The sequence below is a fragment of the Centruroides sculpturatus genome, unplaced genomic scaffold, assembly GCF_000671375.1.
Source record: "Centruroides sculpturatus isolate CEXI.00-Female unplaced genomic scaffold, Cexi_2.0 scaffold42, whole genome shotgun sequence".
Classification (NCBI taxonomy): Eukaryota; Metazoa; Arthropoda; class Arachnida; order Scorpiones; family Buthidae; genus Centruroides; species Centruroides sculpturatus.
Genome location: NW_019384399.1, coordinates 711,075 through 737,761, shown reverse-complemented (window position 1 = coordinate 737,761; position 26,687 = coordinate 711,075). Strand labels below are relative to the sequence as shown.

Here is a 26,687-nt window from a genome sequence, read left to right as displayed (position 1 = left end):
TATAAAAAATCTAATATATTATTTGGTTTTTTTATATTAGTTTTAATAGTTGGCAAATTATTCCATTACAACAGATAAATTTCTAATCTTGTCTTATGATATAAGTTGAATTAACATATAATATAAACTGAAAAATTATTAGATTCTTTTCACAGACCTCTTAAGGTTGCCAAATGCCTTGTAATCTAATTAGTAACATGCTTGAATGAAAAATCATTCTAAGTTTCAAAACACATTTCTCTTTTTTTTTTCTAGCAAATTCTTTAATTAAAACAAATTTTTTCTGTATTTAGTTTATTTTATTTAAATTGTATAAGTTTAAGAATTCCAAATGTTGTTTTACTGTGATGTCATAAGAATGCAAGTGAATCTCGATATTTCAAATTTATGTTGTAACTGACATTCCAATTATGCTTAACCTGAAGAAGGCCATTTAAGATAGCCAAAAACGTTAGTTCTTTAATTCTTTAACTAAATCAAATAAATTTGCTAGAAAAAAGAGAGAAATGTGTTTTGAAACTTAATATAGGGAAGTTCTAGCTTACTGTAGAATTGAAAAATAATTTCATTAGTTAAATAATTCTCTATAGAAGCTAACTAGTTTTTGTTAATTATCCTTCTGTATTTTGTACTATACACTTTGCTGACATTATTTTCTGAAATAAATTTTATCAATGAAATCATAAAATATTCATCAAAAAAATATATAAAATCTTTTCAAATCTTCAATATGTATCACTATATAAACATTTATATTATATATGTTTAATTTTATTGTTATACAAGTTTATAAGCAAAATCAACACTATGGCAAATTGAAAAAGTAATTGTAATAATCTATTCTAAAACCCTGATCCATCCCTGCTTCATGAAGAAAAAAACATTTATTAAACAAAAGTTATGTTCTCACTATATATAAAAATAGGTATATAAGAGCTTCATTTCTCAATGATTATCGATGAATGAATCTCAAATACTGTGTAGTAGAGATAACACAGGAATCAAAATGACACTTCTATCAACAGAATGCAACTTTATTACTGTTGATAGAAGTATCATTTTGATTCCTCAATAGCAGTTTGATAAGCCTCTGTTATCTCTACTACACAGTATTTGAGATTCATTCATCATGAAAATAGTTAGTCAGAATTCATATAGTTATAATCAGAATAATTATTTTATAGAAATAAATTACCTGAAGTGAGTAATTTGATTTTCTAATAGTATTCGAAGTCTTTCTTTTATTTCGGCAAACATATCTTTTTCTTCTACTGTGACTGTTCCAATTCCATCAGGCCTTTTTATTTACAAAGATTTATTAATTGCCTTATAAACAATTGAAATAATTTGATTATTATTAAAATGGCAGACCTGTTTTATTAATTTTTAAAATTTTAATGATTTTATTTTAAAATCCAAATAAAACAAACTTTGTGCTTATATAATTTTGAGGAAAATTTTATCTGCCAGAGCAACCATAAAGAAAATATAACTAAACAAACAATATTTATAAAAAATAAACAAAAATTTTATATTTCTATATATTTAAATAAAATATTAATATCTGATCATTTCTAATTAATAATAATAATAATAAAACAACATTTCTAATTAGCATTATTAATACTGAAGCTAAATTAATACTAAATTTTCTTCCCTTTAAGCTGTGATATTTTCAAATCATTATATAATGATGCCTGTTATCATCAGTAAGTAATTGATATACAGAAACTACTATTAAATCTATGTGGCTAATTTTATTCAAGACTGAAATGTTACTTGTATGTTTTTCAAAAAGAAGAAGGAAAAAAAAGGTTTTTAATACATAATAATTAACTATATCAAGCATTTATTATTCAGTTAAATCTGATATCACATAAATTTAAGAATAAGCAAATTTAATTTAAATTACAATATTTAAAATTTTTTCTATATAAAATCATCTTATGTAGAAATATAATTCCAGTTTCACTTACTATAATTTAAACTTAAATATTCTCTTAAGCCATTTAATGTTGTCTGATTGCATTTCACTCTGACAAAAATTTATTTTTATGGCTTTGAAAATCATCTGTTTATAAATATTAACTGATGATAAATTTATGTAGTTAACTAATTGTTAATGTCAAACAGTATCCAATTTGGCAAATTAAAATCCTCAAAAATTAATTACAAAACTATGAAAATCTGCAAATGAAAAGTACTGCATGAAAGCAGAATGGTGCTATATCCATTTCCAAGCAAGCATTAACATAACATGTGATCTTGCTTGGGGGTAATCAATTATAAACATTGAGGGGATAATCAATGTTTATATTACTGTAGTAAAAAATACTAAAGAAAAGAGAATGAACATACATAAAAGAAGTGTAAAAAATTCTTTGACATAAGAATAAAATAAAGCAGTAATTGTTTTGTAAAGTGTCAGAAAAACTAAAGCATAAATAGTATTATTGATAGCATTTGACAAAAAGTATTTGTGGATTGAGTTTGTACAAAAACATGGATCTACTTTTGCTTTTAAATAATTGCTGAAAAATTAAGAATTACATGTTCTAAGCAGATGGAAACCTTGTTGCTAAATAAAAAAAAAAAGTAAGTGAATTCTGTCATTGAACAATGCTATTTGGTTAATTCTAACTGATTTAAAATTTTTGAAGTGGGGGAAAAAATGCCAAATTGAGTTTTTCTTAGAATGTTAATAATTCTTTATACAGTTTAAAAATCTATATCACTACACATAATACAAAACTAAAATTTAAGTTAGCACAAGTAAGTTTGATTGTGTTTTTTACTATTTTTATGTACCATGTTTATCTTTTGATATTTAAGTTTTTATATTTTCATGTTTTTCTAAACTTCCTAAGCATTCTATCATAAAAATAAAGTTGTATTTAATTCATCAAATTTAGAATGTTCAATATAATCTTAATTTAACACACACAAAGTTCTAATGAATCTCTTGTTTATTTACTTATTTTTCATTTCATTATTGAAGAAAATGAAGAATTTTTACAAACAGCTGCAGGATTTAATTTTTTTGGATACAGATTTTATTAGTTAAATAGTATATTTCTTTGATAACTTCTAATATCTCAGTTCAGTTTCATTAAAAAGCTTTTACACATCCTTTTCTTCCACTAATGTCTGGATTAATGGAAGGAAAGGAAACTATTATCTGCATTATCCAGAAAAATTATCTTTGGTAAGAATAAAAAGATTTTGTCTGTCTTGAAAATGAAAAAGTAATCTGTTTTATGTTTTATTTTTAACAAAGATAATTTAAAATTGATAATGATGTTGGAATTAAAATATTTGAAATAACTAATATTATAATTTGGGTGATAGACAAGTAATTTGCATTCTAATTAATTTCCTAGTAATTTTAATGTCAAAACTGGAACAATCAGATGCATTAGTAAAGATTTCTACTGTGATATCTTACAGTTAGTTTAAGAATATTGTAAACAATTATTGGACAGAAATAATGATAAAAAAATGAGGTACTTTCATATGATGTAAACTGCCATTACATATTTCTTAAATATTAAAATGAATCCAAGCTGAGCTTATTAAAGTTTATCTTTTAATAGTTTTATTATTAGTATATGAAAAGAACATATTTATAACTTTTACATTTTCTCTATTGTTAAGTCCAATATCTTCACTTTTTTTGGAAGTGAAATGTTCCTGGAAAAATGGCAGGAAGTGTGGTGTCACAGGTGGTGTTGAAGGAGGGCAAAAAGGGGAATTTTTCATTTTAGAAAATCATTTTTTCTTCTCTTTAACAGTTTTATTATTCTATTTTATACAAGACTAGAATTTCTCATTTTTACCTTAAAATGATCTAGAGATCCTATTATCTTTTATTAGTAAAGTATAAGTTCTGTCTTTACATGTATATTCTGAGCTACTAAATCTTGCCAAAACTGGTTATACAATATTAAATAATGTCAACAAAAACCTTCAAAATATACCAGAAAATAGAAAATTAGATCGTTTAGCATTCTAATTCTATCAAACATTTTTGACCTGACACAGATCCTATTGAGATTGAAAACGTTTGTCATAATGTATTTATATTAAATTCTATTTGCTGGTATATTTTAAAGGTTTTGTTGGTGTTATTTAATATTCTGAGCTACTATGATGTTTAAACAAGTTATTACATACATTCATTGTTTTTCTCATGCATTGAAAGCCGGTCAGATGACCGAGCAGTACAGAATGTTGCTGTGAAGGATCTGGGATCAAATCCCGATTGAGATTGCTACAAATATTTCTCACATAAAACTACCTGTGTATCTTCTCCATCTAACACCCATACTGCATCAGTGGGTAAGTAGATTTGATCCCTAAACAGGATTGGAACCACTAGAGCCAAAAGAATTTTACTTATTCTGACTCCACAACACTGTTTAAAACAACATATATAATATGATCATTATAGAACAGAATTATCCAGTGAACTATTAAATATGATCAATCAATAAAATAAAACAAGAAGTATTTTAATTTTTTTAAAGCTAGCCAAACTATTTGTCAAGAAATGTTTTCAGGATGTCTTAGGTGAAAAACATTTGTTGAAAAATAGTTTTTGGCTACCTAAATAAACAGTTATATTTTAATTTTAATTTATTAATTGATTACATAAATCTTAGCATCATCATTTATTATAATTTGATTTAATCTTGTATCTTTCTTACATACTTTAGTAAACTGCAATAAAGCTCTGTGTAATCTAAGGTAAAATGCACAGTACATGATAAAGATTTTAAAGCTATTTATATATCCATATAACAAAACTGATAAATGAGCAGGAAGTTATATAATAAAAAATAAAAATTATTCTGCTTGCAAGATTATTGTAATAGAAGTTTACTCTGGCATAATATTTTATATGCCTTTAGAAATTCATTTTAGTGAGAATTCAGATATTGATGGTAAATTATAAGAGGAAAAAGATGATTCTAAATAATATTTTCATTATACATTCCAATATCAATTATTTAATATTCAAGCAAGCAATAACCACATCTCAAAGATTAAATGTATTGAGTTTCAATAAATCAATAAGGATCAAGTCAAGTACAATACATAATTAAACTATTCTCAAATTTATGTGATAACAGAAGAATTAACTGTTTAATTCCAAAATCTCAAATTATTTTTATAACAGAATTAATGCAAGTTGTACAAATGATGGTAAATGAAAATGTGTTGTAATTGAGATCTACAAGATATGTATCAAATTTTTAAAAAATAAATAATTTCATTATTTTTATTTCAAAATATTTAATATAGTATCTATTTCATATTCACCTAAACTAACATGATTACCAGTAATAAAGATGTTTATAAATGATATACAATTAACCAATATCTAGCAAGAAACTTTTCTTGCTGGATATTGGTTATATGTGTATTTACATATATCCAGTAGTTGAATTTATAAAGATGCTTTTAAATGTGTCAGTTTATAATTATTATCAATAATAAAGGTTTAGGTGATTTCTCATATTAAATAGAAACTCACAAAAAGTTATTAGTGAAAACTATTCAAATGTAGTTTATGTTTGATACTGTATGTTCCATAGTTAAAAATGTATTTAAAATTTTTTGCCTTTAAAAAAGCTCATAAAATTTTAAGACAAAAACTGTTGAAAAAATAAATTATTTCATTAACTTTTAAATTTGAATGCAAATGCAAGATGCTTTAAATCACAATAAGATACCTAAAAGGGATTTTTTTTTATGTAATTAAGATTTAAATGTTTCACAATGCTAAATTCAAAAATAAAACTTTAATTATGGCTCAATAAAAGACATTAACATGAAATTGAAATAAATGATCTATATAAAAATAACAGAATGTGGTATTATTTAAAAATGAAGAAAAAATTATTCAAAATATAGCTTAATTATGGAATCAAATTCAAAAATGAAGAAATGTCTAAATTATTTTTCATCAATAAATAATAAAATTTAATGTAGAAAAATCTGATGCTAAATCTTTTTTATGGCATTTTTTTCCATTCTTTTAATTGGTTTCTAGGTTAATGTTTAAATATCATGAAATATTATATATAAAAATGAGCAGTTATTATTCTCTCTGTCAAATCACATTTAATACATATATTATATATTAATTAATTAATCTTTCAAATTTTTCTTTTGTAAGATTTACAGAATAATTTATATACACATTTACTACTTTTATAAATAATTTCTATAATTTATACATACTCAGAATTACATAAATTATATTATAACCTCCTTTTTGTATATAATACATTCATGTAAATATATCTTCTAAACATAAATTATATATATACATACAGTTAGCCCTCTGTATACACAGGTTCTGCATCCACAGAATCCAACCAACTACAGATTGAAAATATTCAAAAGAAAAAGTTCCAGGAAACTGCAAAAAGCAACCTTGAATTTTCTTGTATTTTAAATATTATGTGTTTTATTCTATGTATTTCTCTTTCAGGTCATAAAATAAAGCAACCTGTTGCTGCTGACATGTACTATGATAGTTACACATACAAAGTTTATACATGCAACCATTGTTTCTTGTAATAATTCTCTAAACAATACAAAATAACAGCTATTTATATAGCATTTACATTGTATTATGTATTATAAGTAATCTAGACATGATTTAAATTATAAAGGAGAATGTGAGTAGGTTGTATGCAAATATTATGCCATTTTATATAAGGAACTTGAGCATTTCCAGGTATTGGTATATGCAGTGGTCTTGGAACCATACCGTCATGGATACTGAGGGACAACTGTATTATAAATACAAATTATTTGCCTTCATTACTGCTTAAATAAATTAGTAATAATACAGGCCTATGTTTCTCTTTAATCAATTAATTGCTTTTGTAAAATAAATTTTTCAAATTTTACTTGAAATTAAAAAGTTATACAGTATATAGGAGGAAAAAAAAATCAAAACAAAATTAATCTCTGAATTACTGTAAAAATATTAATATATTTAAACAGATTTAAGCAAGCAGTAAATTCTAGAATTAATATTTATGGTAGTAGACAATTGTTCCTAATGATATAAAAACATATTAACAAAAACATTATATCTTTAGTACTTATTACACTTACATTATAAAATAGACAAAAATATATTTAATAAATTATTTTATATATTTAAGATTATATAAAGTATAAAATGAAAAGATCCTAATGATTATATAAAATATTTTAATACCTTTGAAAAAGGAAAAAAATTCAAAAATTTTTTTATTATATATGGTAAGTTATTCCCTATTTTGAGCAATTTATTCTTAAAATATTTCANTTTAGTTTTTCTTTTTTCCGAAACCATTGAAAAAAAATTATAGCTTCAAATTGTGATAAATTTAAAATTACATATTGTATTTGTCAAAAAACGTTTTATAAATGTAATTTGTATATTTCCAAATTAACCAATATAACAGATGTAAAATTATAGAGTTCAATTAATTCAGGTACAGTGAAAGTTAACTAAAGGAAAAGCATTAAATACTTTTGGTTTGGTGAGAATCATTTAAAGGAGGGAAATGGTAAACTTCAGGGAATTAAAGAATATTGTAGAGGGAAAAATTTACAAAATGGTCAATTAATTTTGCAATGGTGTCACAGCGAGCAGGGAAGAAAAGGCTCAAAAAGTACTGTAACCTATGCCATTATAATGGCAAAGGTAACAATACACATTAGATAAGGAAAGTATTTAATAGTAAAAAAAATTTGCTATTCTTGTTAATAAAGCACAACATGCGACTACTAAATAGTAGTAGTATTTAAAATCTTCATGCATTTTTATGAATTATTTAAAGAACAACTTTAACATAAAGTTAGGAATAAAGCACTGTGTTCACTCTGCCAAGCAATTTAGCAGACTAATTACCACACATTACATACTCATATATATCAAACTATTGTTCTACGTTTTCTACATTTATTGTTACTCTGGCAGATTATTAAATAATTCTATGTAAGTAAATTCCTTGCAGTTGAACACAGTTGTATCATGGGTAAGATAAAGTTGGCTGCAGGAAAGTGCAATAACAGATAATAAGTGCAAAAATGGACAATATCATGCATAAGGAAGGACAGTAGGCACATACCTCACATCTGTGGCAATCTGTCCTGCTGGAGGAGCAATACTTTTTGTGTGCAAGTGTGAAATCAATGTCAGTACATAATAATGGTAATATTTATATATTTAATTGTCTAGTGTTGTATTTTCCCAATTTTTTTTATGTTTGAATGATTAAAAACATTTAAAAATTTAATTTTGATAATTAATAAATTTAATATTAAATTTAACCATAATATTATCATAACCACAAAACTCACCAAATCCTATAATAAGCAATCTTATTTCAAATGGTTAATTTTATTTTTACATAAATAAAAACCATTAGAATAATTATTATTCCATTTATATGATGATTCAAATAAAATTTTAAGTAAATAATATTGTAATGCATTTCTATCAATTAGATTTATTAAATTAATGCACTTCAATTAATTTTTCATTGATTAGACAGATTTATAGTTCAGCTTTGATATTAGTTTAGAATTGCACAGCAATTAGTTATTTTAATTAGTTTATTTGATTATTTTCTTTATAATTAAACATTTAAACCAGAATTTACATATTAATAAAAAATCCAGTCGAGTATTTAAAGTGTTTCAGAAAACAGAATACTTAAGAATCATATATTATTAAAACAACACATGCTTACAATATTTGTTTTGTCTTTGAAATTTTTTAATTATAATTTGATATATTGTTCATACACAATAATAAATTTCTTGTTGGCTTTTATAAATATTAATACTATGATTAATTCAAATCCATCCAAGTTAAGANATTATAAACAAAAAAAAACACAGTAAATGATACATTTAATAGATTATCAAATCTGTATTTTGTGAACAATAATTAAAGTTATAAATTGATATATTCTGAATCTGAGAAATTGATATGAAAATGAAAATCATTAATGCATAAATGCAAAATTTTTTTTGATGTGTATACAGTAATTAAAAAGAAATTTAATAAGTTCTGAGAAATATTATATCTTATATGAATAAATCTGATTCAAAAGATATATTTTATAATTAACAAATTCCAAATAGTTATTGTTACAGAAACATATTTTCCACATTTTAATTTTTATGAAATTTTTGAAGCTTTATGAATTATAATTCATGATTTTAAAATAGTAGACATTTACATTCTTCATTATAAATATTGTTTTTAACAATTTGCTGATATAATATAATTTTACTTTTCAAAACAATTACAAGTTAATCTTTTTTTTATTTAATATTGTTTAAAATAATTTTTTAATGCATACATTTATTTGAAAACCATGCTTTATTCTTTAATCTCATAAAATTTATTTTCAACTACCATATAACAATTTATTCATTGCCTATATCCAACTTTTTGCAGCATAATTATTATATAAATTCAAAAATTCATGAATTTTAATCTTGTCATAAGAATTTTTAGACTAATAATTAGTGTATCTAAAAGTTTCCATATACCAAAACATTTTCGAATCTAAACAATTACAATTCATATTCTAGAAAATACCTAATTTGTGAATTTAAAATTAAATAATATATTGAATGGATGTAAAAAGTTGAATAACGTGCCTAAATAAATTTATTTTTTCAAAGTATCATGAAATAATTTATGATTAAAGTCAAGAAGTAATATTAAAAATATTAAATGAAAATATAAAAAATAAAGAACATAACTCAACTAAATATTTTAAAGACATAATAGAAAAAGAATCCAGTCAATTAATAGTAACTGCATTTTATTTGATTAAAAAATCTATTAATAATCAATAAGAAAAACTTATCAATATTATATTACAATAAAGATATTTTATTTATTTTTTAAATTCTGATATATGTTTAATAAAGAGTTGTGTACTTTTATATTTTTATCATAACATTGAATTGCATTACAGATTTTTATTTTTATACCTTCATCCAATTTTTTAAGTATTCAAAAATTAATATATTAGTAATTATAATTTTGAGTTATTTTCATCTTTAAAATAAATTATAAAATTTTCTTTTATGAATATAATATAAAATGTTCTTTATATCAAAATATACCATACAAATAAATATTAATTTTCATCCATCCAAAATTCTTACATAATACTAAATATGCCTTAATTATTACATTTCTTGGTTTAACTGAAATTTAAAATTTTATATATCTTTTGTAAGTTACTTACATTTATCTAGATAAAATTTTATATATTTGGTTTTGCATTATCAAAATATATCTATAATATAAAATAATGGTTAGCAACCTTAATTTGTTAAACCAAAAATTTCTCATTAAATTTAATAAAAGTTTGGTTTCTATTACAGTTAACTTTTCCATAAAATTATCATCTTCGGTATATTATTTTTAGAAACATAACATTTGTAAGAGAAAATAGTTGAGCCTTGTAAATATTAGAATCATGTTATATGAAATACTAATGAAATTCTGTAAATAAAATCACAATAAAAAATTTAATATTGTCAATGATGATCAATATATTATTAATTTTTAAATAGAGCCAGACAGAATGCAAATAATAATATTCTCTTTTCAGAAAAGTAATAGGCCTATTTTAAAAATATCTAAATTCATCTTTCCAAAGAATAAAGGAAAGCACAATTTAATATAATTTTGTATTTGATAATAAATAACTTGTATTACACTTTAAGGAAAAAAGAGGGAAAACTCCCAAGGTTCATTATTAGTTGGAGAATTAGTTCAGAAAACTTTTACTTTTCCAGAAAGAGATATTTAGCAGTTTATAGAATATATAATTTTAAATATCTTGGAAAAATATTGCTGAATATTTATTTACTTTCAAGAATGAATTGTTTAAAAACTATGTAAATAAAAAAAAATATATTGGAAAATTCAAGATAATAAGTAATTTAAACAAAATTTTTAAACTAAGAAAAAGTATTTAGATAGCAAATATAGCTGATATTAAATTTTATTAGCTCTCAGAGAAAATTTTTAAAATATTTTTTATAATTTTTTAATCTTTAAATTAAATCAAATTTATTCAGTATTTACTTTTCCTAATGTATATAATTTATTTGAATTATTTAAAATAGTTCATAACACTACATATGAGAAATTCTTACATATTGAGTTTTTAATATTTTAATTAAAATATAAACACAACAATATTAAGATGCTAGCCACTATTTTAAATAGTAATATTTATGTATAAAGTAATAATTAAAGAAGATCATTAGTAATATATTCATAAAAAGTGTAATTGTACAAATTGTTCATTACATTAAACTTTATATAATTATTATAAAATTGTAATATTTATGATATCAAAGTACAGACAAGTTAAATCACAATTGCACAGGTCATATAAAAAATCACAACATTAAATCAACATAATACGAAGAATAAATATATTACTGTAATTTTATATTATCTGAATAAATATAAAGAGTAAAAGTTGTTGATTTATAGTGAGAACAAAGTATAATTCAAACAAAAGCTTTTTAATTATTACTCATATATATTAAAAATTCAATAAAATGTCAATTTTTTAGACTGATTTTAAAATATATTGAACTAGTAATTTTAATTTAAATATTATATAAATCAATATTAGCTACATTATTTCAAAATTATATTTTGCAAGAATTTAAAGAATACTTTCAACATAATTTGAAAAACTTCTAATCAAAAGTGATAATTGATATGACCCATGTAAAAAATAAATATTTTCTTTATTCAATTAACATCTTTTTAAATATCGTATAATGCATAATTATTGTTTAAAACATTCATCAATTCTTAAATAAGTTAAATGTTGAACATACTCTTCAAATTCAATTTATATGGCAGTTCAAATCTAATGTTATTTTTCTTTATCATCATTAAATTTTAATTTATTCTTACTTATCATCATAAATTTCTTATTCTTTAAGAGAACATTAAACAAATTATTTTTATGTGACATCTTATACATTATATTAAATCAGGGATTTCAAAAATAACTTTATATTTATTTATTAGAAATGTTTTCAGATTAATTCAGCCTGACATCATTTCTACATGGAGAACTGAGGCTAGATTAAAAATCAGTCTAAAAATATTTCTAATAAATGCTTTGGTTTCTTTACTTTAGCAGTTTAGTTTTTGGAATTTTTAATATGATGCTAAGTTAATGCAAATCCATCGTAAATCAGAAATGTTTATACAAATGAATTATGTATCTTGGTTGATTAAAAGTCTGTATTATATAAAAATATATTCATTATGTTCCACTAAATACTTGTTTTAATAATCTGAATACTTTATAATATCTGTGTATCTGCTGATAATTAGATCAGAAAAACACTGAAAATGCAAATACAATTTTTAAAGCCTGTATTAATTTAGAATAATTTATTTTGATTCATTAAATAAACTTTTTTAACATATTAAATGATTTGAATGATGTAGCAATTATACATTTAAAAACAACATGAATTACTCTAAGAAATGCAGAAGTGTAGATTTTATACACTAACTGAAGCTAAGTATTGAAAATGAATAAAAACTGCATCAACAAAATTTAGTATTAATTATTAATCCAAAATAAACTACTGATTAATCATCTCATGTTTAATTTCTAAATAATTAAATATTTTTGGAAGGAGAATGGAATAGTTTTGTGTAAAAAAAGAGTGTATGTGTTAAAAAGATGGGTTGTTTTCTAAGGATTACTTTATGGCAAGATTTTTAAACACTGTGTAATTTTTGATATTGACTGTTAATATTTCTGAAGATACGTTACAGGAATCTAAAAATGCTTGCATAATAAGTACTAGTAAAAATATAAACTCCAAAGAAACAATTTTTATGAACAGGTAAATAAGGAAGTTGTTTGATTGGTTGTGTTAAATAAATTAATTAAATGTTTACATTTTATAATAGTAATAAAATAGTCATCTTTAATAATTCTTTTAAACTTGAAAGTTTAAATTAAATAACTTTTAGTTAAGATGATATATTAGGTTAATTTTTTTATTATTATTATTTTATTTTTATTTTTAATTCTACCTATAATTTATTTTTGCACAGATGATATTCTCTCAGATTTGATTCCTTCAAAACTAAATTTTTGAAAATTTATCTGTTTGTATTTATCAATAAAATATTATGAAATTATTCTATTTTGTAGTTGCACAGTATGTGGACGTTATTAAGTCAAGGCAGAATTATGTTATCTATTTCAAATTCTAAGGATAATTTTTTGAGATGATGTTTGGGGCAACATAATCTAAAGTTTTAGCTATGTCTATATAAATGACAAATGTGGATAATTTTAATTCAAATTTAGATAAAATTACAGGCTAAATTTCAAAAAGATTACTAGTAGTAGAATGATGAATAATNAGTTAAGATGATATATTAGGTTTATTTTTTTAATATTATTATTTTATTTTTATTTTTAATTCTACCTGTAATTTATTTTTGCACAGATGATATTCTCTCAGATTTGATTCCCTAAAAACTAAATTTTTGAAAATTTATCTGTTTGTATTTATCAATAAAATATTATGAAATTATTCTATTTTGTAGTTGCACAGTATGTGGACGTTATTAAGTCAAGGCAGAATTATGTTATCTATTTCAAATTCTAAGGATAATTTTTTGAGATGATGTTTGGGGCAACATAATCTAAAGTTTTAGCTATGTCTATATAAATGACAAATGTGGATAATTTTAATTCAAATTTAGATAAAATTACAGGCTAAATTTCAAAAAGATTACTAGTAGTAGAATGATGAATAATACCAGAATGTAGCTGTGCTAATACAAGATATAATAGGGTAATATATGGAATAATGTATACAAATTTCAAAGATCTTTAGCATAGCTGGGGCAAGAGAGAGAGAGGGCAAAGAGAAAAAGGATCTTTTTTGGCAATATAAAAATTACAGATAATGTCTATTGTGAAGGGATAAAGTAATACTAAAGTATAGAGAGGGATAGATGAAGACAGATAGGAACAGTTACAGGCTATAGTTTTAAATTGTCAATGTTCTATAAAATATTAGATTTTGAATATTGCATTGATTTATTATATACTATAGAGAAACAAAATCTAATTGTTGCTAATGTACTTTAAACTGAGGTTGAGTTATCAATAATTATCAATTATCCTTGTAAAATAACATACAAAAATTAATTGATTTCCATAAAGATGAAGATGTATTCCGCACATATGACTATAAGAAAGTAGTGTTGTATGATGAATTAGTTTTTTTTTTAAACGTATACTATATAAAATTGAATGCATGAAATATGAACAGATATTTTAATAAATCTAAATTTATATTTTGAATATTGTAGTTTTCATAAAGCAGAAACTTCTATTAAATTTAAAAGATAATAAAAATTAATGATCATTTATTGAGTTTAAGTGAATTTATTAATCAAAATCAAATAAAATTCTATCTTAAATTCCTTATTACACAAAGCATTTAAATTTTTATATTTGAACTGTCATATACTATATTAACAAATTACCTAACAGTATAATTGAAATGCAAAACTTTAAATAATGAAATTTATATTTACCTGTTTCCATGTACATGAGAGGCACAAAATGCAAAACTGTAATGAATTAAAGTTGGATCGATCATGATACCTTTTTCTGCTCGATCTAATAGATCATTTAAATAACATAAATGACGATAACAACTTCGTACACCATATCGAGCAGTATATTCATCTAAAACAAACAATTGCCCTGGACTGTACCAACCCTATGAAACAAATAGTGTTTAATAACAATCAGAATGCATTTATATTAAATATTTTATCTACTTTATAAAAATTCACTTTTGATCATTAATTAAAAACATCAAATTTTAACAATGTTTTAGGATAGAAGCTTCAAACTTACAATATGTCACAATTCATATTATGATCTACATTGACAGTATGTCTTAACAACATTTTATATATATTTGTTTTAATACCTTAGTAATATAAATATTAATTTTTTAAGTATATAATTCTGTTTTAAAAAATGTTAAATAAGTAAGAAAATTAGTATTCAAAATAAATGTTTGACTAAATTATAATTACCAAGGAACAGAATATATCAGCTAATCTATATTCCAATGCTTGGGTTTGAAGTAATCTAAATAATGCATGATGATTAAAATTGCATGGGTCAGCAGAGATAAATTCATCCATTCCGTGTTTGCGAGCCCTGTCCGCATCTATTTTAAAAATAATTTATTGATTTTGTAAAATATTATTATTATTTAATTTATAAATAAAGTTCTTTAACAATCCTAATTAATACTTTATCAATCTGTTCAATCAATAAAATAGCTACAGAAACAAGCATTAGAAGTTAAAATTAGTAATTGTATATGAAAGATCAATGATTTTTTTAAGATTGGACTTCACAGTGGAAAAAATATCATTGGTGCACAAATAATTTATATCATTCAAGAAAGAATGATATAAAGCTTATCATTTGAAGAAGCCTTTACAATGATTAAAACTAAATCATTAAAAGATTAAATTTAAATAATAATTTAACAGTTAAAATACAGTGAAACCAAAATTCATTGTTTCTGTTGGGAAACCTGAAAACTCTAAATAAATGGAAAAACAATTGATGCAATAGACTATATAAAATGAAAAAAACATCTCTATGTATTTATAAAATCAAAAAACTGGTCTTCTTTTCAGCCTCTCAAGACTACATCTTACTGTCAGTGGCATCTGCAGACTATAAAAACAGAGGAAGCACAAGCTATAAAAAAGGACATCATACATTATGCAAAAAGCTTCAAACTGATTCAACATAGAATCAACACTCCTACAAGATGGCAATGATTGCAATCAGGGCTTACTTGGCCTTGAAAACAAGAAACACTCCTTGCTTTCAAAGCCAAGTTTTGGTAAGCATATGACAAAGTTGCATGAAACAATACACATATATCATTCATTAGTTTCTTTTATGTTTGCAGAATAGGCTTGAAGTAATTCATTTTCTGTTGTTTGTTCATAATAGAATTTGTGGCTCCCTTGGGATTAGCCCCTGATTGCTGTCACAAAGTTTTTTCATTTATATAATGGCCATGGGTTTTTCTACTTTTCCTTGATCACCTACTTCTTTTCAGAACTTAACTATACATCAATAGGCAACATTTGCTTTCATTAATTTTTCTGAAATCTTCCAATTCTATTAAACTATTTATGTGATAAACAGTCAATTTGTTCCTCTTGAAGTAACAGTGCTTTCTTCTAATTTCTATATGGTTCATACATATAACTTATACATTCAAGAGACTGCTCTTGAGGGGTTAAGAACCAACACCAGCAATCTTTTAGATAGAAAGACAAGTGCTTCAAAGAAAGCTGCATTCTCCTTTCTAGAATAAGCCAATCAATGGAGAGTCTTCAGCCAATGTTTTGAAAACAATTATCTTTTTATAAAACAAAGAACATTAAGCTTTTAGACATTATTTTGGAAAACTGTCCAGAAGAATGTAGCTCTGCTGTTTGGAAAGAGAACAGAACAAAAATTTGTGAAGCTGCAAATGATCTTTTCTTGCTAGCAGACGAGACAATCCGAGCATTGGTTCATCGTCCCAACAACGATGTTGGTATGTTGAATAGTTTAATTAGCAAAGCAGTTTCGAAATTCCTAGCTGATAGTGTCTGTCATATTCAACAGCAGGTTTCCGAGAAGGTCAGCTCTCTCATTGATAGCAAAGTCAACAAAATATTGGAATTGCAAAAAACTCTATTCCAACTAGCTTACTGACCTCCTCCTATGCTGGTGTTGCTGCTAGGGCTAACACAACAAACACCAAAATTATCCAGAAAACAGTCCAAAAAACATACAGTGCATGGCCAAATTATTACACTCAAATAAAAATTTGTCACTATCTGTGAAAGTGGTGGCTGTAATCAATTTATTATTGGAAGAATGTTATTGTTTTATAATTTACTGATTAGCCACTATATCTGGCAACCCTTTCATTAGTGTGGCAACACACAAATGTTTTTTTTTTTTGTAAATGGCAGCTGCTAGTGACAGTGCATGTCAAAAATTTTACTGTGCTGGCTTGTGAGAAGTCTTCAAAAAAAATCTTGGCAAACAAAAAAAATTTTTTATGTTATTAAAGAATTATGCTGGATAGTTAAATGGTTTTTTATTTTTAAGTTGAATTCTCCAGTAAGCAAGTATAAAATCTTGGCTTCAGCGTTATTGACTTATTATTCGGTAAGTGTTGGATTTTTTACATTTAGGATTATTCTAATACTGGATCAATACATTGGGGTCATGTTTTAGTTAGTTTTTTCTTTTTTGGGGTTGTCGACCGACCTAACCTAAAAATGTTCATTAACAAATATTGGGAAGTGTGCACCAAGGAAAAAAGCATGGATTTTGACAATGTTACGGCATTGTCAATATAACCAGTGTCAGATTGCTGATTTGTGTGATGTATCACAGTCCAGTGTGTATAATATCAAGCAAGAAGTGAATGCTGAAATACCGATCAAGGCGGATTGAGTTGGTAAATGCAGTCGAAAACGCATTACAACACCTCGAACTGAGCGAGAAATACGTCGCATTACACTTGAAAACCGTCAAAAGCCTTGGCTTGTCATAAAAAACTTTTTAATGATAACAGAGTAGAAATATCGGAGTGGACTCTCAGGCAAAGATTTGTAGAGATGGGACTGAAATGTTGTCGACCACTAAAAAAACCAAAACTCACTCCTGCCGTGAAGGCCAAATGTCTGGCCTGGGCCAAGAAGCATCGACTTAATTTGTTCCGAAGACTCCAAAAATAAAAAATATATACTTTTTTACTACGTTTATTTATATGTAATAGTAAAAATATGTATATACGCAGTCTTGCATTTTTATTAGTCATGTTTTTTCCGTTTGTGGGGGTTAAAGAATCTGCCCATCGTCGATCGCTTTTCTCTTTTCTTCAGGATTTTTTGGAAGTAATTAATAGTATTGTAATTGTAGAGATCTCTAATCCCATTAACCTTATTCTGGTTTGGATGCCACTTGGATGATCATTGTTTTGACATCCCTGGAGTTCTTCTGTCGTCAGATCAGTTTCAGTTTCCATTATGAGCGTTAAAATGCTCTTTATTTCTCAGATGTGATTTTCATTACTCCATTAGCAGCTTGAGATTTCTTGATATATCTTCCATAGCTAAGATTGTGTCTATTGTAGACCTGTTCGAGCCATACTGCCTAGCAACATCAGACATCTTGTGCCCACTTTCTATCTTGGCTATTATCTCTTACTTGGTTTCTATGATGAGCACAGTTCTTGACACTCCTCTTTTTAGGCTCCATAATATTATCAGTTTCTTTTTTAAATAAAGAGTTCAGAAAAGCACGTACAAGAATTCAGAGAACAGAAATCAACTAGCCCACAAAAAATCATTTAAATGCAAGGCCCAGATAAAATTCAAAATTTTATATTAAAATGTTAATGAATATCCGATGGGACAATTAAACTTTCACCTTTCATAAATAAATCCCAATGCAAAACTTAATGAGTACCTGTTTGACAGTCTTGCAAAGATTATAAAAAATTATTTGTCAGAAAGGTAAACAAAAAGCTGGAATTACAAGGGAGAGTTTCAAAGTTCGGATGGATACTATCCGATCGGTATCGGGTTGAGAGTCGACATTGATGTCTCCTGTGCTCTGAAAGGTTTCGAATTGTTACCTGAAGACAAGGGAAAATAAATCGTATTCATTAATTTCCATTGCTTCTTTTTATGTTTGTTCAGTAAAGTGTTCATTGTTCAATCATAAAAATCTTTCACGAAAGTGTTCGTTATCCAATTTGTTCGCTATCTGAACTGTTCATTAACCAATCACCCACTGTATATGTATAATTCGTTTGAATTTCAATTTAAAAAAGAAAGATTATAATCAGTATTTTAGGCTAAAGAAAACATAGTAATTAGGGCAGTCTATGAAATTTTTCATGAACTGGCAGGAAATTTCTGCACACCAGTACCAGTCTGTAGACCTAAGGTTGAAGAACACTGCTTTATTTAAGTCACTATTTCACTTCTTAGCTTAATGATTTCTAACTGTAAAACAGCTCTCTATTCACAAAAATACTGTTTATATATATCCTTATGAAACATTTAAAAAATTTCTACTACATTCTTTTGTTAATCTTCCATTACTTTCCATTAAATCTCTTCAGTAGTAAAACATTTTTGAACCTTCACAAAATAATTCATTCATTCTTATATTTTCTCAAACTTTTAACTCTCTTCTATTTTTTTCTATCTTATAACATTGTTAATAAAATTTAATGAATTGGGTTTTCTTTTGTATTTTTGTTTTTTTTTTTTTTTAAATTTTTAAAAAATTCTCCTCAAATGGGGATTAAAGTCACAAAACCATGTGTGCACAGGCTTAATGTAAATAACTAGATTGACTACACTAATGATGGAAAACAAACAAGATGAGCATATTCAATAGTTGGCTTTAGGCTGATAGTCATAATGCTAGATATAAGTATTACTTTTTGCTTATTTATGTAATAATTTAAGCTCATGTAATTCATTCTGGATTATCTAGAGACTACTATGTCAAAATTAGGAAATTTGAATTTTTGTGTAGTAATAGTAATTGTAATTCTAGACTTATCCTAATCATACTATCATCTTATTAGATGCAAGATAAACTTTCTAAGGCAGATTTCAGGAAAAAAAATGAATCTTATGAGACAGAAAGTACAATACATATTTTCAATATGATTTAACTTTACAATATATTTAGTAATAATTAATTATAAATTTTGTGTTTTATGTAGAATTAAAATTAAGGAAAATAATATTTAATATATATATCTCAAACTTTTGTTATTGTAAATTGACTCATCTATTAATTGAAGTTTTTGATATATATATTAAAAAATATACAGCCTATAAAAATTTGAATTTACATATTTACAATATCATTCAAATTTTAAAGTATTAGATTGTTGGTTATTTAGAACTCACCTCCTTGTAATCGAGAAATGGTTGAATTCTTACTAGCCAAAGGTTGAACAAGTGGAGTTGGTTTATGAGATTGTCCTGTTGCTCGATACATTGCCATGACCCAGAGGTGACACTCATTTTCATCTTCACTAGCAAACAACACACTGTCACCTTCCTTTACAGCATTAAAGAAGAAGCGTCCTCCCTCCAGATCTAAATTACAATTATGGTTTAATAAATAAATACTTTCAATTATTAGTAACTATAAATTACCTATTTTATGTTATGTAAGAGGTATTCAGGTCATGCAAAAAACATATGAAATTTATATTCATTTTTTTGTAAATGCTGGATAAGTTTTTTCTAGTTAAAAACTGTATTTCAAATCGTCCTTTTTTAATATATTTGTTTACAAGAAAGCTAATTGATACACCACAGACAATAGGTAGCCCATGGTTGGGCTAGTATATGAACTAGTGACTAGAAAATGAACAGATACTTTTGACCTTTGTTCCAAAGTGAAATATTTTATTATATGAAGTAAATTGATAATATTTTATTTATATAGAGACCTAAGTTATATATTTTCAAAAGTTATATATCTTAGGAAATTTAGACTTATCTTTAAATTAATAAATGAAGCAAGAGTGCTGTAAGGAATAATCTATTGCTTTTAGCCCTTAATTTTGTTTTATTTCAAGTATATATCAATTACACTTGAAATTATATATTATATATACAATTACACTGTATATATATATATATATCAATTATATATATACAGACATATATATGTCTATTGAAATTAAAGCTATAAGAAAGCTCACTATCTTGATATAAGACTACAGTTAAAAAAGATACAGACATCTGTTGAATTGTGTGTTCTGTTTTATGTACAGTAGACCCTCTATAACACAGGTTCCTATAATTACGATTCCTATAAGACGGTGAAAAAATTGTGATGGTGTCCGTACAAACCTGGTAAAAAAACTCCTATAATTTAATAAAATGTCATCAGGCAGCCGAACTACTTTCCGCCATCCAGCGCCACGCTNGTCGCAACGGGCTTTCTGTGGGGTCGCCAACTTATACAGTTAACTAAAAAAAAATGTTCACTATAATGCAATTTTTATTTTTAATGGTGTCTTGAAGTTTGAATAATTTAATATACAGTCGACCCCCGTATAACACGGATTCCTATATGACAGCGAAAAAATTGCGACGGTATCCATACAAACATGGTAAAAAAACTCCTATAATTCTGTAAAACGTCATCGGGCAGCCAAACTACTTTCTGCCGTCCAGTGCCAAGCTACGGAGAGTTTAGGCGAGTAAGTTCAGTTTACTAGCATCTGTACAGTATGTAAATTAGGTACCGTAAGTCTAATACAGCACTAATTTTATACATTTCTTGTGAAAGAAACATTTCTTATTCAACAGCCATAAAAATTATTTATATTAATGATGTCTCCAAAGTTCAACGAAGTTTTCGCAGAAAAATAACTTATCAGAAGTCGCCCGCCGTTTGGTGCACTGCTCTGTGACGAAAATAAGCTTGAGCAATGGTGATGTCGAACGGTGCACACTTAGTAAGTAATCCTACAATTTTTTGTTTATAGCATAGTTTATATGGATTATTCCCAAAAAAATTATACATATTTTGGAAATGTTGAGTTAAATTAGTCTAGAATTGATTAATTTTATGGAAGAAAACCTTTCAAACAGCCATAGTTTATAAACTTCACACGTGTCGGGCTGTAATTGGCAAGGACTTGTACAAAACTGATTCATAAAGAATGGAACGTATCTACCGTGTTATGGGGGGGTTGACTGTACACCCAGAGGTGCAGAATATTTTCAAGATCCAAAATTACTTTGAAAATTATTGCAGAATAGCACACAAAATAAAACATTTTATGAATGTATTAACAATTTTTATTAAGTGCCAGATGCTGAAAAATTTGCATCATCACTCACATACAAGAGAGCAAAATCCATGGTATGAGAATAATAGAGAAAAGTCATTGCTAGAACACATGCATCATAAGAGCCACTATAACTATTAATTTACTTACTTCAACAATTTGAATTCATAATGGCTGTACTAAGACTGAAATTCAGAAACATTGAGAAGCATATGGTCTTAAAGTTCTTGCTCCTGCATGAAAAAAGTGCAGGAGCACTCCTATCTTGCAGGAGCTTCACTATGAGATGATGGCAACCCTGCAATAGGATTTCCCATCCCTCAATGGTAAAAAAAAAGTGTGCCGTTAATTTCCAAGCTGGCCACTTCAAGATAGTAGATGAGTCATTCTCTGAACAGCCACAACAGATGATAATGTGGATGAAATCCATGAACTTATCATTAAAGAGCAACACATTTCAGTCAAGATGAATACTGAAATCTTGCTTAATGCAAATAATTTCTGCAAATTATATTCTTGACATGTAGAAGATTTCTACAAAATGGATTCCAAAACTTTCCAATGCAGACCAGAAGCAAAATTGCATAATTGCTTTCAAAACCATTTTGGGTATGATTCAACTGTAATTCTGAGAATTTTGTGACTCAATTAGTGATATAGATGAAACAAGGATTCTTCACTGTAATCCTGAGATGAAGAAAAAAAGAATGGTGTCATAGAGGGTCTCCCTGATTAAAGAAGTTTCATGTCCAAAAATTGGCTAGAAAAACCATGGTTTCTGTGTTCTGGAACAAGAACAATGCCATTTTAGTAAAGTATTTGTCAAAGGACCAGATAATCGACATCACTTATTATATGTCTCTATTAGATGAACAATGAGAAGTTTTGAAGGAAAAATGGTACAGAAGTTGAATCAAGGCAGGCTATTTCTGCAAGACAATGCCCTGCTCACATAGCCTTCTAAACAATCCAAAAAATGAAGAATTTGGTGTTCTTACTATTAGATCACACACTTATTCACTGGATCTCATCACCTCAGATTATCATCTCTTCACAGCTTTAAAGAAACACCAAAAGATTTTCTTCTGGTCAAGGGATCATTGGGTGTGCAGAGGGTTAGTTTCCAGGGTTTAAAAAAATTAGAAAAAAGTTGTAATAAGCATATAGAGCTGAGATGATTATGCTGAATAAAATATATTCAATTTATCAAATTTCTTTTTTCTTCTAGTAAGTTGCAAACTTTTCAGCACTCATAATTTCATAAATTCAAACTACATTATACAAATAATTAAACAAGCATTTTGTATAAGTTGTCATGAAACACTAAACTAATAAATTAACAAAAAATTTGTTAAATTAAAAAAAAATGCTTTTATTTAAGTATGTATCATTGCCATAGGGTTTTTCTAGTTTTCCTTGATCACCTACTTCTTTTCAGAACTTAACTATACATCAATAGGCAACATTTGCTTTCATTAATTTTTCTGAAATCTTCCAATTCTATTAAACTATTTATGTGATAAACAGTCAATTTGTTCCTCTTGAAGTAACAGTGCTTTCTTCTAATTTCTATATGGTTCATACATATAACTTATACATTCAAGAGACTGCTCTTGAGGGGTTAAGAACCAACACCAGCAATCTTTTAGATAGAAAGACAAGTGCTTCAAAGAAAGCTGCATTCTCCTTTCTAGAATAAGCCAATCAATGGAGAGTCTTCAGCCAATGTTTTGAAAACAATTATCTTTTTATAAAACAAAGAACATTAAGCTTTTAGACATTATTTTGGAAAACTGTCCAGAAGAATGTAGCTCTGCTGTTTGGAAAGAGAACAGAACAAAAATTTGTGAAGCTGCAAATGATCTTTTCTTGCTAGCAGACGAGACAATCCGAGCATTGGTTCATCGTCCCAACAACGATGTTGGTATGTTGAATAGTTTAATTAGCAAAGCAGTTTCGAAATTCCTAGCTGATAGTGTCTGTCATATTCAACAGCAGGTTTCCGAGAAGGTCAGCTCTCTCATTGATAGCAAAGTCAACAAAATATTGGAATTGCAAAAAACTCTATTCCAACTAGCTTACTGACCTCCTCCTATGCTGGTGTTGCTGCTAGGGCTAACACAACAAACACCAAAATTATCCAGAAAACAGTCCAAAAAACATACAGTGCATGGCCAAATTATTACACTCAAANAAATTTAGCATAAAATAAAAAATATTAATGTGAAATTATATTTGTGAAAAAATATAAAAAATTTACAGAAGCTAACAATTTTATTTCGTATATAAATTTAATTTACTCTTCATATTTTCTATCAATATGTATAAATTATCATGAAAAATCTATGTTATCTATTCTGAATTTTGATTTAATACTTCAAAAATCAAATTCATAAATAGCATTTTTAATGAAGTACTCCTTACATTTTACAGATGTATTTAATTTTAATTAAAATAATAGATAAATTAAGAACAATGTAAAATAGATACATTAAATATTCTTATTTAGAAGCAGATTTTAGAAATTATTTTTATTACAAACAAATGTCTCAAAATCATTTTAACTTCATACTCATATATTTTTTGAAATTTTTAAAATTCAATGATAATAAAAGATTTTTGATGACATTCTAAGAAGCTTTGATTTTATGAAATCTGATGAAGAAGTTGAAATATATGAAGATAAATGTTAGAAGTATAATTCAAATAAAACAAAAATCCAGCAATGAGTTGTCTAACATTCTTGTGAATATTTAAAACTGTGTTTTATCATCTGTTATGATATTTTATTAAAAAAACTTTTTATACTTTTAATTATTATAAGATGGCAAAAAGCTTAATTTTAAGGGTAGGGATGAGTTTTATAAAAAATTGTAAATGCTAATAACAAGTAAAATTGTCATTAAGTCTAACCCTACTTGAGATATGACATATGACCCCCTTCTATCTCCCCACCCCATTGACCTTTAACCTCCAAAATTTAATAGCATCAATCCCCATAATACACACACCTTCCTGCAAAATTTCATAAATTTTTGACAAAAATCAACAGACGTTATTAAGCTTCAAACAGGGTGAACAAAATTGTGCCCACACACAACACAACCATCCATCCATCCATACATACATACATACATATAGAAAAAAAAACTAAATTTTTTTGCATTTCTAGATATTTGAAGATTTTTGAACTTGGGAAAAGTTCAAAAATGTAAAAATCTCGGGGGATCATTTTTTAACTGATTGCCATACTTTCCCTCTGTTATATATAACAGAGCCAGGAAAGTAAGAAAAAAATGATCAGATAAAATATTTATTTTTTTATTGAAACAAATATTAATTATGTTTTCATAAAATTCAACAATAATCTCAATAAGTTCTTAGTTTTCTTATCTTATGTAAAACTACTTATCATATTCAATTAGAATATGATAACTAGNAAGGGCTTAATTTTAAGGGTAGGGATGAGTTTTATAAAAAATTGTAAATGCTAATAACAAGTAAAATTGTCATTAAGTCTAACCCTACTTGAGATATGACATATGACCCCCTTCTATCTCCCCACCCCATTGACCTTTAACCACCAAAATTTAATAGCATCAATCCCCATAATATACACACCTTCCTGCAAAATTTCACAAATTTTTGACAAAAATCAACAGAAGTTATTAAGCTTCAAACAGGGTGAACAAAATTGTGCCCACACACAACACAACCATCCATACATACATACATACATACATACATACAGAAAAAAAAACTAAATTTTTTTGCATTTCTAGATATTTGAAGATTTTTGAACTTGGGAAAAGTTCAAAAATGTAAAAATCTCAGTGGATCATTTTTTAACTGATTGCCATACTTTCCCTCTGTTATATATAACAGAGCCAGGAAAGTAAAAAAAAAATGATCAGATGAAATATTTATTTTTTTATTGAAACAAATGTTAATTATGTTTTCATAAAATTCAACAATAATCTCAATAAGTTCTTAGTTTTCTTATCTAATTGAATATGATAACTAGTTTCACATAACTGGCAAATCTTTTGTTTGATTATTTATTCATTTGATATTTATTATCTAAATATACAAAAATACTTGTCCTGACTGACTGAGTAATTGATTCGTCATTGCCCAGAGCAAACCGCTGAACGTAAAGAGGTGAAATTTGGTACCCAGTTATGATACGTCATGAAAACACACACTAAGAAGGGATTTTTCGAAATTCCCCCATGGGGAGAGGGAGAGTATTAAGGCTTAACCTGAAGAACAGTTTCTACCGTACTATTTTAGATGTGATTTTTTGTTTTCAACTATGTTTAGTCTTCATTGTGTACTTAGGTGTATTAAATTGATAACATTTCAGATATTGTTATAAATATTTTTATATATTTAGATTTTTTAATTAAATGTTCAAACCGTTTTAAATTCAAATTTGTTATTGCATATTTGTTTGATTATAGAACGATTGTAAACGTTCCAGAAAATTGATCAAATTGAAAATAGTTCGGCAAATACAAATCAGGTGTGTTTATTTATTAATATAAATAGCTAATATTGCTGAGAAGATAGATAGATATCAATATAAAATAGTTCGTTTAACTGGACGTAAAAATTCTCTAATTAGTCTGGAAACGGGGGACCTAATTCTTGCATTCTGTGAAAACGGGTAAGATTAGCTA

General features: G+C 26.0%; 1 protein-coding gene across 1 annotated transcript in view; it reads right to left on the bottom strand.

Annotated features, from left to right (window-relative positions):
• LOC111618562 (calcium-dependent secretion activator 1-like) overlaps positions 1-26,687 on the bottom strand; it is a 120,097-nt gene that overhangs the window by 43,531 nt on the left and 49,879 nt on the right. Inside the window, exons 12-15 of the mRNA XM_023360122.1 lie at positions 20,102-20,342; positions 15,167-15,303; positions 14,654-14,841; positions 1,196-1,297 (exon numbers count right to left, since the gene is read on the bottom strand). Coding sequence (XP_023215890.1) covers positions 1,196-1,297; positions 14,654-14,841; positions 15,167-15,303; positions 20,102-20,342 — 668 coding nt within the window. The remainder of the gene's footprint in view (positions 1-1,195; positions 1,298-14,653; positions 14,842-15,166; positions 15,304-20,101; positions 20,343-26,687) is intronic.